General features: G+C 43.1%; 1 protein-coding gene and 1 pseudogene across 2 annotated transcripts; both read right to left on the bottom strand.

Moving 5' to 3' along the window:
- Positions 1-4,241: 4,241 nt before the first annotated feature.
- Positions 4,242-6,507, bottom strand: LOC102192096 (E3 ubiquitin-protein ligase TRIM39-like; annotated as a pseudogene).
- Positions 6,508-7,543: 1,036 nt separating this feature from the next.
- znhit1 (zinc finger, HIT-type containing 1) lies at positions 7,544-11,520 on the bottom strand. 2 transcript variants are annotated; one of them, XM_005752266.1, is made up of 7 exons: positions 11,490-11,520; positions 11,086-11,148; positions 9,905-10,002; positions 9,297-9,372; positions 8,624-8,703; positions 8,368-8,537; positions 7,544-7,979 (listed from the first exon to the last, which is right to left on the bottom strand). In XM_005752266.1, the coding sequence occupies exons 2-7, from the start codon at positions 11,108-11,110 to the stop codon at positions 7,958-7,960; spliced, it is 471 nt and encodes a 156-aa protein (XP_005752323.1). In that variant the 5' UTR covers positions 11,111-11,148; positions 11,490-11,520; the 3' UTR covers positions 7,544-7,957. The 2 variants fall into 2 exon arrangements, with proteins under 2 accessions (XP_005752323.1, XP_013771155.1); XM_013915701.1 differs by lacking the exon at positions 11,490-11,520 and having other exon boundaries at positions 11,086-11,281.
- Positions 11,521-11,861: the final 341 nt, after the last annotated feature.

The raw sequence follows: 11,861 nt of genomic DNA, 5'->3' as shown, positions 1-11,861 counted from the left end.
ACACGCCACTGTCCATCACACTACACACAACACAGAGTGCAATAACCAGGGGGTGAGGTCACGGTGGCTGTGTCCAATTTGATATCACATGTCAGCGTTTTTGCTTCAGTTCATCAAGTTCCTGAAGCCAAAGCCGGCCAGCCTGAGGCGAAAGAAGAAACAACACCCTCAGCCGATGCACCAGTCAAGGAAGAGCCACCCGCTGCCACTGCGGCTGCTGTCTCGGCACCCTCGGAGCCTGAGCCCACGCCTCATTTCCTGATGACACTTAGCTGAAGAACCACGAGCCTCATCTGGGACCCAAGCCTCGCACCCACAACAGGGTCCTTAACCCTCCCGGAGGAAAGTCTAGTGTGGTATTCTACTGGTCAGCTGAGCATGCCACCTCTCCCAGTTTGTGTCCATAAAGCTCTTTGTGAGCTCCCCTACACTGCTCTTTTGATGGTCATGTGATCTGTACACCTAAATGCAGCCCAGTTATTGTTGTTGTTCACACCTGACGCCTGGGCTCATAAGTTGTCCTCAACATCTTGCATTTCCATCCCCCATTTCTGACTCCCTGCCGTCTGTCTTCTCCTTGAAATTCTTCTATAATGAAACCTGCAATCACCAATGAGTCAGCTGAATGGCTGGCTATAGAATAGAAGAATAGAATAATCCTTTAATTGTCCCACAAGGGGAAATTTGGTTGTAACAGCAGCCAGAAAGACACATATACAACAAACAGGACACAGGACACAGAACAGAAACACACAATTTTTCTTACATATTTACATCAAGGACAATGGTTACTATAAACAGAGTACTGTACAGTTATTAAATTAACTACAGATAAGAGGTAAACCAGGTTGCAGTGCGAATCGGTTGATTAAATTATTGCAGTTACAGCGTAGATGTAAACATCTATGATTGTTGGGAGCAGATTGTACAGTCTGACAGCTGCAGGGAGGAAGGACCTGCGGAAACGCTCCTTCATGCATGTAGGATGCAGCAGTCTGTCACTGAAGGAGCTCTTTAACTGTAACACTGTTCAGTCTCAACTTTGCAGTTACTGTTTTCATCATTTATGTTACAAGCATTTGTTTGGAGGCACAATCGTCTGCTTTTTGTGTGTGTGAGAACATTTCTGCATCTCAAGAACGGTTTAGTTTGGACTACTTGCACAATTTTCCGCTTTAAACTGACCTGCAATTTGGTTTGAGTAAAAACTTCACAGCCGACATTTGCTCAAATTTCTGGGAGCTTTCTCAGGTGAACACAGCCTCTCGTCAGTTTAATATATGAAGTGCCAGATCTTTTTGCATGTCCACTTAATTTCAGAATTTAAGAAACAATCCATATGACTGAGGCCTGGTATCAGCTTGGCATCCTTTCATCTCTCTAGCCTTTTAGTTAATTATGCCTTACTAAAAACGTGTACAACAGAGAGCACAATCTGTGATTAGGTATTGAAACAGCTGTTTACTTCCCAGATGTTTGTGTCCTCAAAGAAATTCCATTTTGATTTATGTGAATGTATTGTGCAGGTACTTTCTCTGCTTCGCCCTCATTGCTTGCTTTGTCTGAGAACATAATCTGCCTTCTTTTAGCTTGGGGTAGGCCTCACTTTATGTTTTAAATTAAAACGCTTGAAGACAAAGTGAACTCTGGACAAGCGTGCGGCCTGCCTGAAGCCCAGGTGGGCTTGTTGATAATCACATTTTCACACTCATCTCGGGGCACATCCCTGGTGTTCTGGTGCCAGCCTGTCTCCTGGGTTTTTTGGTGTGTGTTGTTTTCCCCACATACAAAAATGGAGCGCTTCTGCCTGGAGGGAGTTTTTTATTTTTGCTTTGCACCACACAGAATCTTAGATTAGATAGAACTTGTGCTCTGTAGCGGAACTCGGGTGGGTTCCTCTGGGAAAATCGGTAAAGGCATGATGTCAGAAGTGGGATTCTAACCTACGCCTCCAGGGGTGACTGCGACCTGAACGCAGCGCCTTAGACCGCTCGGCCATCTTGACAACTGTATCATGTGACATCCATGTAGACGTTTTAAACATTTCTATTTTAGGCAACGGTACAGACAACAAACACTGTGTGTGTGTGTGTGTGTGTGTGTGTGTGTGTGTGTGTGTGTGTGTGTGTGTGTGTGTGTGTAAAAACTGAGATGTTCAGAGGTCTTGCTTCATGGTATTGAGCAGCCCACACAAAACAGGGTTTTTATGTTTTAATGTAGGTGCTGATGTAAACCACAATGTTCAGCAAACATCTATCAGGTTATTGGACTTGTTAAAAAAACATGAGGAGCAAATACTCCATGACTGCTCTTCTTCTCCTATGTGGGACATATTAAAAATGGACAAGCCGTTTGACCATATGATCACTTAATTAAGCTGCTGGATTTGCTAAAAGTTTAAATATTTATACTGCTTTGGCACATTTCTCTTAACTTATTAAGTGACTATTAGTGAGGGTCATGATAATCAATTCAATTGAGTAATGGGCTAACTAAGTATTTCCAGACTAAGAGAAAAAGTTTGTGAACATATCCGTAGGTTTAGGTTCAGGTGTAGGCATTTCTGAGAAAACTGAAGAGCAGAAGTGACATTCTTACTTCAATTTGTCATATGTGAGTTTCAGTCTGTTCAGCCTGTTTTTGTGTAGCACCAAGCAGTAGACCTAAACCTGGATGTGCTTCTGAGTTCTGCCTCTAATGAAAACGGATGAGTGTAAAATGCAGCCATTGTTTGTAGTTTGCTGCCACCTACTGAGTGAAAAAAGAACTGAAGCTGTAAAAAGCAAACAGACGTTAATGCAAATGCTCTAGATTGACTTATCATCAGCTAGTGTTGAACATGTCTATAAAAACAGAAGGTTTTACAGGTCTAAAGCTTTAAGATGTTTGTTAACACAACTCAAAGAAGAAAAACATCAGCCATTGTTCACCCCATGGTTGGTAGCTACACAAGCCAACTGTCAATCAGGGTGGTGGAGGAGTGATGATTTGGGTTTGTTTTACATCCACAGGACCTCTGCTCCTTTCAGTCATTGGGTTCACCATGAATTTCTCTTTATACCAAAGTATTCTACAGTCAATGCAATGACCCAGACAAAGTTCAGACTTCAACCTGATGGAAAGCCTTTAGTGCAGCCTTAAGAGAGCTGTGCATGAACAAATACTCCCAAACTTCAATAAACTGAGGCAACATTGTAAAGAAGAGTCGGTCGAAATTCCTCCTCCACAGTGATGCGAGACAGCAATAAAATCAAACAGAAAACCATTGCTTCAAGTTATTGCTGCTAAAGGTGCTGAAAGTTTCTCTGTGCTGCTGTTTTTCAGGAGTCACTTGGGAAACATCTTCAGGACCAAACATCTTGACTTTCAGCCCTTATTGGCCATGCTATCTATGACAGAGATGCAAAATCTATAATTTCCCTTTTAACAGGAAGAAACCTGTGGCAGAAGCAGGATAAGGGATAGGTAGCTTAAAAATAAACAACAACAACAACAGAAAGTTCTGTGAAATTATCAACAGAAAGGATGTTTGAACAAAAAAGTTCCAAACTGCTTTTAAAATAATTCACAGACTCCACTAAATCCTAGTGGTGTGTCGTACTGCAAATTTTGATATCCATCCAACACCAAGTATATACATTTACTACTGGTACTACCAATACTGATACATTCACATTACAAATGCAGTAAAAATCAATGTGTCATGATTTAGGAGATGCATCATTATCAGTCTGCAAAACTCTGAACATATTTTAATGACGGCTGATGTTTACTCTCCACTTGAGTTAACGCAGCAAAACACACTTTTCACCTTTTTGTGTATTTTTAAACTAAGTTGGATTTTTTGTTTCTTTTTTGACACATGGAATGTAAATGTGCATTTCTTTAATGCATGAAGCCTCAGGGTTTGTGTTTGTGTGAACAGTGCGATTTATAGTCGCCTGCACCAACATCATGCCAAATGCATTTGCCTTCTGCCTGTTAGATTTTAACTCACAAAAATGTACTTGTGGGAAACTGGCACAAGTACAGGGGAGAAATTAGAGCACTGTGTGTGCTGCCCCCATTGAGGGGAAGAACCACAAGCAACATAACTTGCCAGTTTTGGAAATATTGTTTTTAATTTATTGCACCGATGTCAGGCAGCACGGTGGTTAGCACTGTTGCCTCACAGAAGGAAGGTCCTGAGTTCAATTCCACCATCAGGCCGGGGTCTTTCTGTGTGGAGCTTGCATGGGGGGATAGGTTATTGAAAAATCTAAATTGCCCATGACTGTGAGTGCATGGTTGTCAGTCTCTATGTGTCAGACTGGCAACCTGTCCAGGGTGTACCCCGCCTCTCGCCCTATCCTGTTTTGAGAATATGAGGCATAGTTTCAAGAAATGTGTTTAAGCAATCGCGAAAAACTGTAAAACACTAAAATCTCATTTGTGTTATGATGAAAGTCTCTAATCAAACAGAATTCAAATATCAGAAACATTTCATATGTGGAGTTAAAAATTAATCATTGTTTCAACAATATATTTGTTTTCATAAACAGACAAGAAGACAACAACAATCTGCTCCTCCCATTCAACACATGTTAGTCCATATCCCAGCAAACTAAATCATCTCCATTTACACACATAAAATAGAAACATGAATGACTTGTAATGATTGATGAATTTCAAATCTGGTTTGGGGAGTCATTCAGTGAGAAACAGTGAAATGATTTTCAATGTGAAAAGGTGGAGAGCAGGAACAGTGAGAAGTAAAAAAAGAAACAAAGGGCTTTGGAACCAAGAGGCAGCAGGAGGACAGCTGCAGTTTAACAGCTTCAACTCACTGACAGGAAACAACATGAGAAATATAATCATCCTCAACTCATCTGCTCCACTGACACCTTCAACGGCAACACCTTCACATCATCCCCAGTTTGGATAAATGGAAACATCCTGTGAGCGAAAGTGAGTGAAGGTGTGTATGTGTGTGTTAGTATTGGGCCCAGAGAACGACAGCTTTCCTCTGTTCCAGTCCAGATTCACTCTGATCCTCTGGAGCTTCTTCTGAACTGAGAGAGCAGTGAATCCAGCTGATGGTGAGCGTGTTGAGTATTTACCTAAACAGCCCACTACTCCCCAAAATCCAGACTCTGTGTTTCCCTTCCTCTTGATAGACTCTTCTACCACACCAAGCATCCAGCTTGTACTGTCTCCAACCTCGACATCCCAGCTGTGAGTCCCTGAGTTAAAGCCCTCAGAGCTCATGACAGAATAGAACCAATCAAACCTCTCTGGATTATCAGGAAGCCGCTGCCTCGCTCCTTCTCTCACTGTTCAGATCTTCAGACAGGATAAGGTCTGGATGAGCAGTGTTTGGGTCCAGAATGAGAGGAGTGTAGGAGACCATGTCCTTCATGTTGTTCCAGATGTTGAAGGTCAGGTTGCCCAGGTGTTTGGCTCAGTCTATCAGAGCTCCTGAGGGCAGCTGTGGATCATCCAGCAGGGGGCAGCGCTGGACTTTTTCCACTGCAGCCTTGTAGTTGTGCAGGAATGAGCCACCTTCAGCTCTCAGCTCCTCTTCTGTGGCTCTGTGTCTGAACGAGCTGCTATCGCTCTGCCCAGAACCTCCATCATCTCCTTCATCATCCCACTCTTCTGCTCCTCTTCCTCCCTCAGTGTGGCTAGCCTGGCCTCCTCTTCCTCTGCTAGAAACTGGTGAAGCTTCTTAAACTGCTCCTTAATCTGCTTCTCTGTGTGCCGGGCCTGGACCTTAATGTGTTCTGCTGTTTGATCAAACTTCACTTGAACTTCTACACAAACCTTTAACTTCTTCTTTAAGGCCTCCAGAGTTTCCTTAAATTCCTTCTTGTGTTGTTGTGCAGCTTCATCGATGGATCTGAATCTGTGCTTGGTGTGTTTTTCTGAGTCTCTGCAGACGAGACACGCTGGCTGCTGATGGTCCAGACAGAACAGTTTGAGTTTCTCAGACTGCAGACAGCAGAGAGCCTCTGAAGCTCTCTGATCTTTCTCCTGTAAGAACAACTCACACAGGTTTTCTTAAAGCCAGGTTTAAAGGTGGTTCATACACTGATATTTCCTTACAAACTGGACAGTAGTGTTGTTCTCTCTCTCCACCATCTCTTTAGACAGTCTTTACAGAAGCTGTGGCTACATGACAGAAGAACGGAATCTCTGAAGACCTCCTGACAGGCCGGACAGCAGAGATCCTCCTCTGATCTGGAAGCCATTGAGTCTGTAGTGAAGCTGAAAACAGCAGACAGGAAGTACAGTCAGTCCTGGCTCCCCTCCCTCCTCTGCTACCTTCACTGAGTCGTGTTTTTGCTCAAACTCACATTCAGTGTGTGGAGCCTCAGCAGCTTGAAGCAGCAGTGTTGGAGTTTTCCACTTTTCTCTCCTGTAGCTGACTCACAGGAAGAAGCTAGTTTGTTCTGAACTCAGTCTGATCGTCTGTGCGTCTGTCTTTAATAAGGAAGTGGAACAGCCTCATTCTTCGTTCTTCTCAGAAGTGTGACATGAGGGGGTGGAGCTTCATTCAACTTCCACTTATTTCACTCAGGTGCGCCCACATCCTCATTTTAGTTTTGACAGTATTTTTGTGATTTGGGGAAAGCCTCGGAGAGGACTGGCGGCAGCTCCTGGGCCTGGCAGATCCCCATTTATTTATTTATTTCTGAGAGGTGAAGAAGTGAAAAGACTGAAGGGGGGGCAGGAAAACAACAACGAACAGCTTGTAGAGCTGAGGGATCATATACATAGATAAGAACTGAAAAGGGCATGTTTGGAGGCGTGCGCCTGCTCCTGAAATTAAGATATTTTATCCCAAAAATGTGTGAGTGTGACAGCAGAGTGCAGGTGTTTATTGCAGGTCAAAAGACCTTTTTTGAAGCTCAGAAAATAAAGTGTTGCAGGTGTTTGGCAGCTTTTGTTTCAGACTTATATAAAAGTGAAATGGATTGTAAACGTGTGTTTTTTGGCTCCTCTCACTGAACAACCAGCAGTTACTGCAGGGGTGGGCAACTCCAGGCCTCAAGGACCGGTGTCCTGCAGGTTCTAGACATCACCCTGGGTAAACACACCTGAATCATATGACTAGTTCACTACCAGGCCTCTGGAGAACTTCAGGACATGTTGAAGAGGTAATTTAGCCATTTGAATCAGCTGTGTTGGATCAAGGATCTAAAACCTGCAGGACACCGGTCCTTGAGGTCCCCTGAGTTACTGTAACGCTTCCATCAGGCCAACGCCAGCATCAAATTCTGTCTGACACAAACAACAGCTTAGATGGAATTTAATCTTTGACTTTAAGTCTGCCTCTTTATTCTCTGAAGCAAAGTTTAATCAATTTGAGTTTGTAAGAAATGTTGTTTAAAATTTTCTGCTGGAATTTTTTTCAGGCAGATGTTTGATGGTCAGGTGGGAGGCGTTTAATGAAATAATGTGGAATGACCTGTACTTAGAAAAATCTCTAGTGATGTGAGCGGCTCATAGAGACAGAAACATGACTGCAGATGGATGCTGTAGATCGAGTAGGAGTCCTGGATTAGGAGACTGTGTGAAATCAGATCTGATTTATTGAAATATGAAGAAAACATTAAAGTTACACAGATATTTACAATTAATCTGATTCTGCCCACTCAGATGATGATGATGATGATGATGATGCAACAAACGCGTGCATGTATCTTCATTTGCACCAGAGCTAAGTAATGACAGGTAAACAAAGAACTGACAGAGTAAAGAAAAATATACAGAAATACTGAAGCAGCCAAATCTCCCGAGTGAATCTGCAATGCTGCGACATCACAAGAAGCCTCCTGTCCACCTGCACATGTCAGTCTCTGTCCAGCTGCTCTCACAGCAGCCAGCAGAGGCACAAAGGGTTCAGACTCTCTTTATGATGCAGTTTCATGCATCCCATATGCAACCCTCACCTCCATCACCAGGGCAGTGGCAGTTAGAGCGTCCACTTTAAACACCTGCAGAGACACACAGGAGAAAAAAGATGTTGTCAAGCATGAACTCTGGTCAGGAGATTTTCCAGTTTCTTCAGATGGTGACCTCACAGCGCGTCAAAGAGTGTTTAAAGTCTGTTTCAATGAGCCTGATCCTGCAGATAATCTCCGTATCTTAGAGATGGTGTCCTCATTCTGCTTTTAGTGGTTCCAGTTCTTACAGCAACCCTCCAAAACTGAACCAAGACCATCAAAATCAAATCCATCCAGTCACAAGAGGCGGCCCTTTTTTGGAGAAGTAACTCGCTGACATGAGGTAAACTTCTGACCTGGTACATCGTCATGGTAACTGATGCTGAGCATCTATCTAACCTGAGCAACCAGATCTCCAAAAAACATGTGGTGTGTTTACCTCGTCTCTCTGTGTGTGCACAGACACTTGGTGCTGCAGTAGCGCCCCCCGCAGGTGGTGCAGGTGTAGTGCGACGGGAACCCACAGACGCAGCAGAAGTGGCGTGCAGGTAGCGAGGAGGGCGGGGCCGCCGCTGACAGGTAGTTAGGCTCTGGCTTCTCTGAGAGATTCTATCAATCAAAGGAGAGGAGACAGTGGGTCAGCTAATGACCACCTTTCAGCCAATCAGAGAGAGGAGAGAGGGCGTCTGACTCACCTCCTCCTCCAGCAGCGTGGTGAAGTTCTTCCTGAAACGCTGCTTGAAGTGGTCGCCCCTCGTCTTTCTCTTCTTCTTCTCTGGATGCACAGACAGAGAAGAAGGAGGACAGAGAATGTTTAGAGGATTTTTTGGAAGATTTTTTAATCACAAACACGTTTCCTAATATGGACTTTTCAGTTTTTAAATTGGTCGGTGTGGTGACAATGGAAAAATATTTGCAGGTTTTTAAACAGGATTTGATCTGGTTGTAATTTTCCACTTCTAATCACTACTGTTGGGCCAGCTGTGGCTCAGGAGGGAGAGTGGCTCATCAGAAGGTCAGTGGTTTAGACCTCAGCTTCTCCAGTTTGGGTACCAAAGTATCATCAGGAAGGATGATGAACCTCGAATTGTCCAATATGCCTTAATTTGTGAATACAAGAAATCTCAGAGCTGTGTGAACCATGTGAAAAGTGCTTTGAATACTTAATTAGAGTAGAAAAGTATGTTTTAAGTACCAGCCTATATACAGCTACTCAAGTTTCAAGGAATAAAGATTTCAGCTGCTACCGTGTACCTCTGTAAGACTTTTTCTGCTAGTACAGGAACACAGTAGAAAGGGATGGTCAGGAAGATGCCCTTTTGTCAAAAGTGTAGGGTTCATGTGCACATTGGACGGTGAAAAACTCACCTGGTTCTTCAGACTCACTGAATGCAGGTAGACGGGCAGTAGGACCTGGGGGAGGGAGGGAGGACAGAGGGTCGTCCTGGAAACACAAAACAAGATGCCATTGCTGAGCAATAATACAGACCGTTTATTAACAGCCCGTCAGACATACATGAGCCAATCAGCATCACTAACAGGTGGACATGTTTAAAATCATTGTATTTCATTATAGCAACACCATGTTTACCTATGTTCATCCACCACTTCTAGTTTCTGTAAGGCCACATCGAGCAGCTGGAGATGGTGAAAGAGGGTTAGAGGGTCGTGACCTCTGACCCTGACAGAGGCAGAACATCAGTGATCAAGCAGCTCATGCGCCTTACAGGTTACTATAATGTGTGACATACACAGAGAGAGCTCTGAGCTTTCCTCTGATTAGTCGCCTGAACTGCACAATTCAATGTTAGAGGATTTCTAAAGAAGTCCTGCTTAAAATCTCCACCTGTGCTTGTTTCTATGTGAATGCGAGGTGGATGAAGTGATCCCCGTGTACAGAGTGGAGCTCTGTGTGGATGTTAGAGGGAAGTGAGAGCAGAAAAGCTGTCAGTCAACTTTAAATTACAGACACGGACCTGGAAGTTGTCTTTTTCCAGAGCCTCCAGCTGACGGGTCAGCCTCCTCTGTCTGGTGGCTTCATCCAAAACTCTGCGCTGACCAGCCTCCACCCGAGCTGTTGGATCCAAACACACAGTTTCCATCAGTTGGTATCAGTGACAAAAGACCCATCGACTCAGCTCATTTCTATAAAGTTCTGTGTAGTTTTTCCAGCATGTAAACCAAAGGGAAATCATCAGGACTGCTAATTGTGATACAGCACACAGTCACCTCACAGAGGTTCATTCTGAGCAGGAAAAAACAGCTGAAAGCTCAAAGGCTCAGCAGTTTAAGGGATTTCAAACCTGCCACAGTAGCAGCTTAAGGGTCTGCAAAAGTTTTAAACACAGAGTGTGACCATGCTGAAAAGCTCCAGTGATGGTGATGTTTTCCCTGTCAGCTTCACCTTCTCTTCACGTTCAGTGGGACTCCTGGGAGGAAGCTTTGATGCACTTACAGCAACATAATGTTCAGAATATCTCTCTGCTCCACTCCGTGTGTGAGGAGATGCACTCACAGTGAGACTGAGAGCAGGGAAAGGAGAAACTATCAGCAGAAAAGCCTCCTATCAATTTAGGACTGGAAAAAGCTGGCTGGTGTGTCCCAGAATTACCCTTTACTAGTAGTTTTAGTGTTTCCTTCCAATCAAACCATACCGCACTGTGAAAACGTTAAATTTATCTCATTCTGTTCTCGTATTATTGTCTGGAAGCTCATCAAACAAAATCTGAACCAGTTAAGTACTTAACTTAAATTCGGCTCACAGCTGGAGCCCAAAAAACATCTTTTACTTCAGTGAAACACCCAAAATCCTTCAGGTGGTCCTGGTTAAATAAACCGTAAAGTAACATCACCTACGGTCAATCCTCTCCTATAAGTTGGATTTTTTTTTTTAATAACTGGACTATTCCTTTTTAACATGTATATGTTAGAATAAAACCCTGCAGCTCTATAAAAACAGTAATAATAACATTAACAGTAAACAACACAAACCGCTCAGCAAACCGGAGTTGAGTTTAAAACCAACGTTTCCCCTGTGAGCTCCAAGTCAAAGAAGATAGAACAACAGAGGGGCTCTCTGTTAAAGTGTTTTTACACCGTCTGACTGCATGACAGTGTTTTATATTCAAAAGAAGAGTTCAAACAGACCAACACTCACCGGAACCTTTCTTCTCCAGCACCATCTTTGTTCACGTCCTCTGTACGGCGGCCGTGTAAGTCCCTGTCAAAGCAAACGAAGCGCGTTTGTCATCTTGACCGCTGATAGGACAATTAAAGGGTGACAACTTTTGATGATTTTGATGGCTGATCTTCATTCTACTTCATTCTAATTCTACTGTTTTCTGAAGTGAGTGTTTTATGTTTGTTATTTTAAATAAAGTTTGAGCGTTTTCTTCAGTCTGTTGTACCAAAATATGCTAAGAATTGCGCTGGGAGACACTTAACGGAAGTGGAGGATCTACCGGTTTTGTGAGGAAAGAAAAGACGAGAGGTACGTGTGTAAGCCTAACTATTAGCCTAAAAATCTGTCATCAGTATTATATGAATCATGATAAAACACACCTAGCATGTTTTGGGTTCCTGCAACTGGTCCGTCAGGTTATTGTCTCCCCAGAAACACTTCCCTTGTGCCTTTGGAAATCTTTTTTTTTTTTTTCCATACTTTAATTAAATTTATGCACATATTACAATCTCTCGTTGGGAGACAACATTAGTGCAACAACATCTTGAAAAGGTTGAATAAGAAACCAAACGAAAATAAATAAATAAAAAATAACCACATATATACATATACATAAATATATGAAGGCCATTTTTATGACATATAACAGTTTCCTTTCTGCGAACACTTTAACATACATGTGGCTTACTTAGTACACCAAAAACACAATCATTAAAAGGATAGAGATTGAGTCCCATTGTCGCATATCAAAG

This window comes from Pundamilia nyererei, unplaced genomic scaffold, assembly GCF_000239375.1.
Source record: "Pundamilia nyererei isolate P.nyererei 1_Seehausen unplaced genomic scaffold, PunNye1.0 scaffold00350, whole genome shotgun sequence".
Lineage (NCBI taxonomy): Eukaryota > Metazoa > Chordata > Actinopteri > Cichliformes > Cichlidae > Pundamilia > Pundamilia nyererei.
The sequence above is the reverse complement of the archived record's forward strand: the minus strand, read 5'-3'. Positions and strand labels throughout refer to the sequence as shown.

What these genes read in the sequence shown, in the direction of transcription:
- znhit1 (XM_005752266.1), bottom strand. Translation starts at nt 11,110, where the DNA reads ATGGTGCTGGAGAAGAAAGGTTCCG. An exon ending in GCTGGAGAAGAAAGGTTCCG is followed by an intron (nt 10,003 to 11,085) that starts GTGAGTGTTGGT and finishes TGGATCCAACAG; the next exon opens with CTCGGGTGGAGGCTGGTCAG. An exon ending in CCACGCTGCTGGAGGAGGAG is followed by an intron (nt 8,538 to 8,623) that starts GTGAGTCAGACG and finishes TTTGATTGATAG; the next exon opens with AATCTCTCAGAGAAGCCAGA.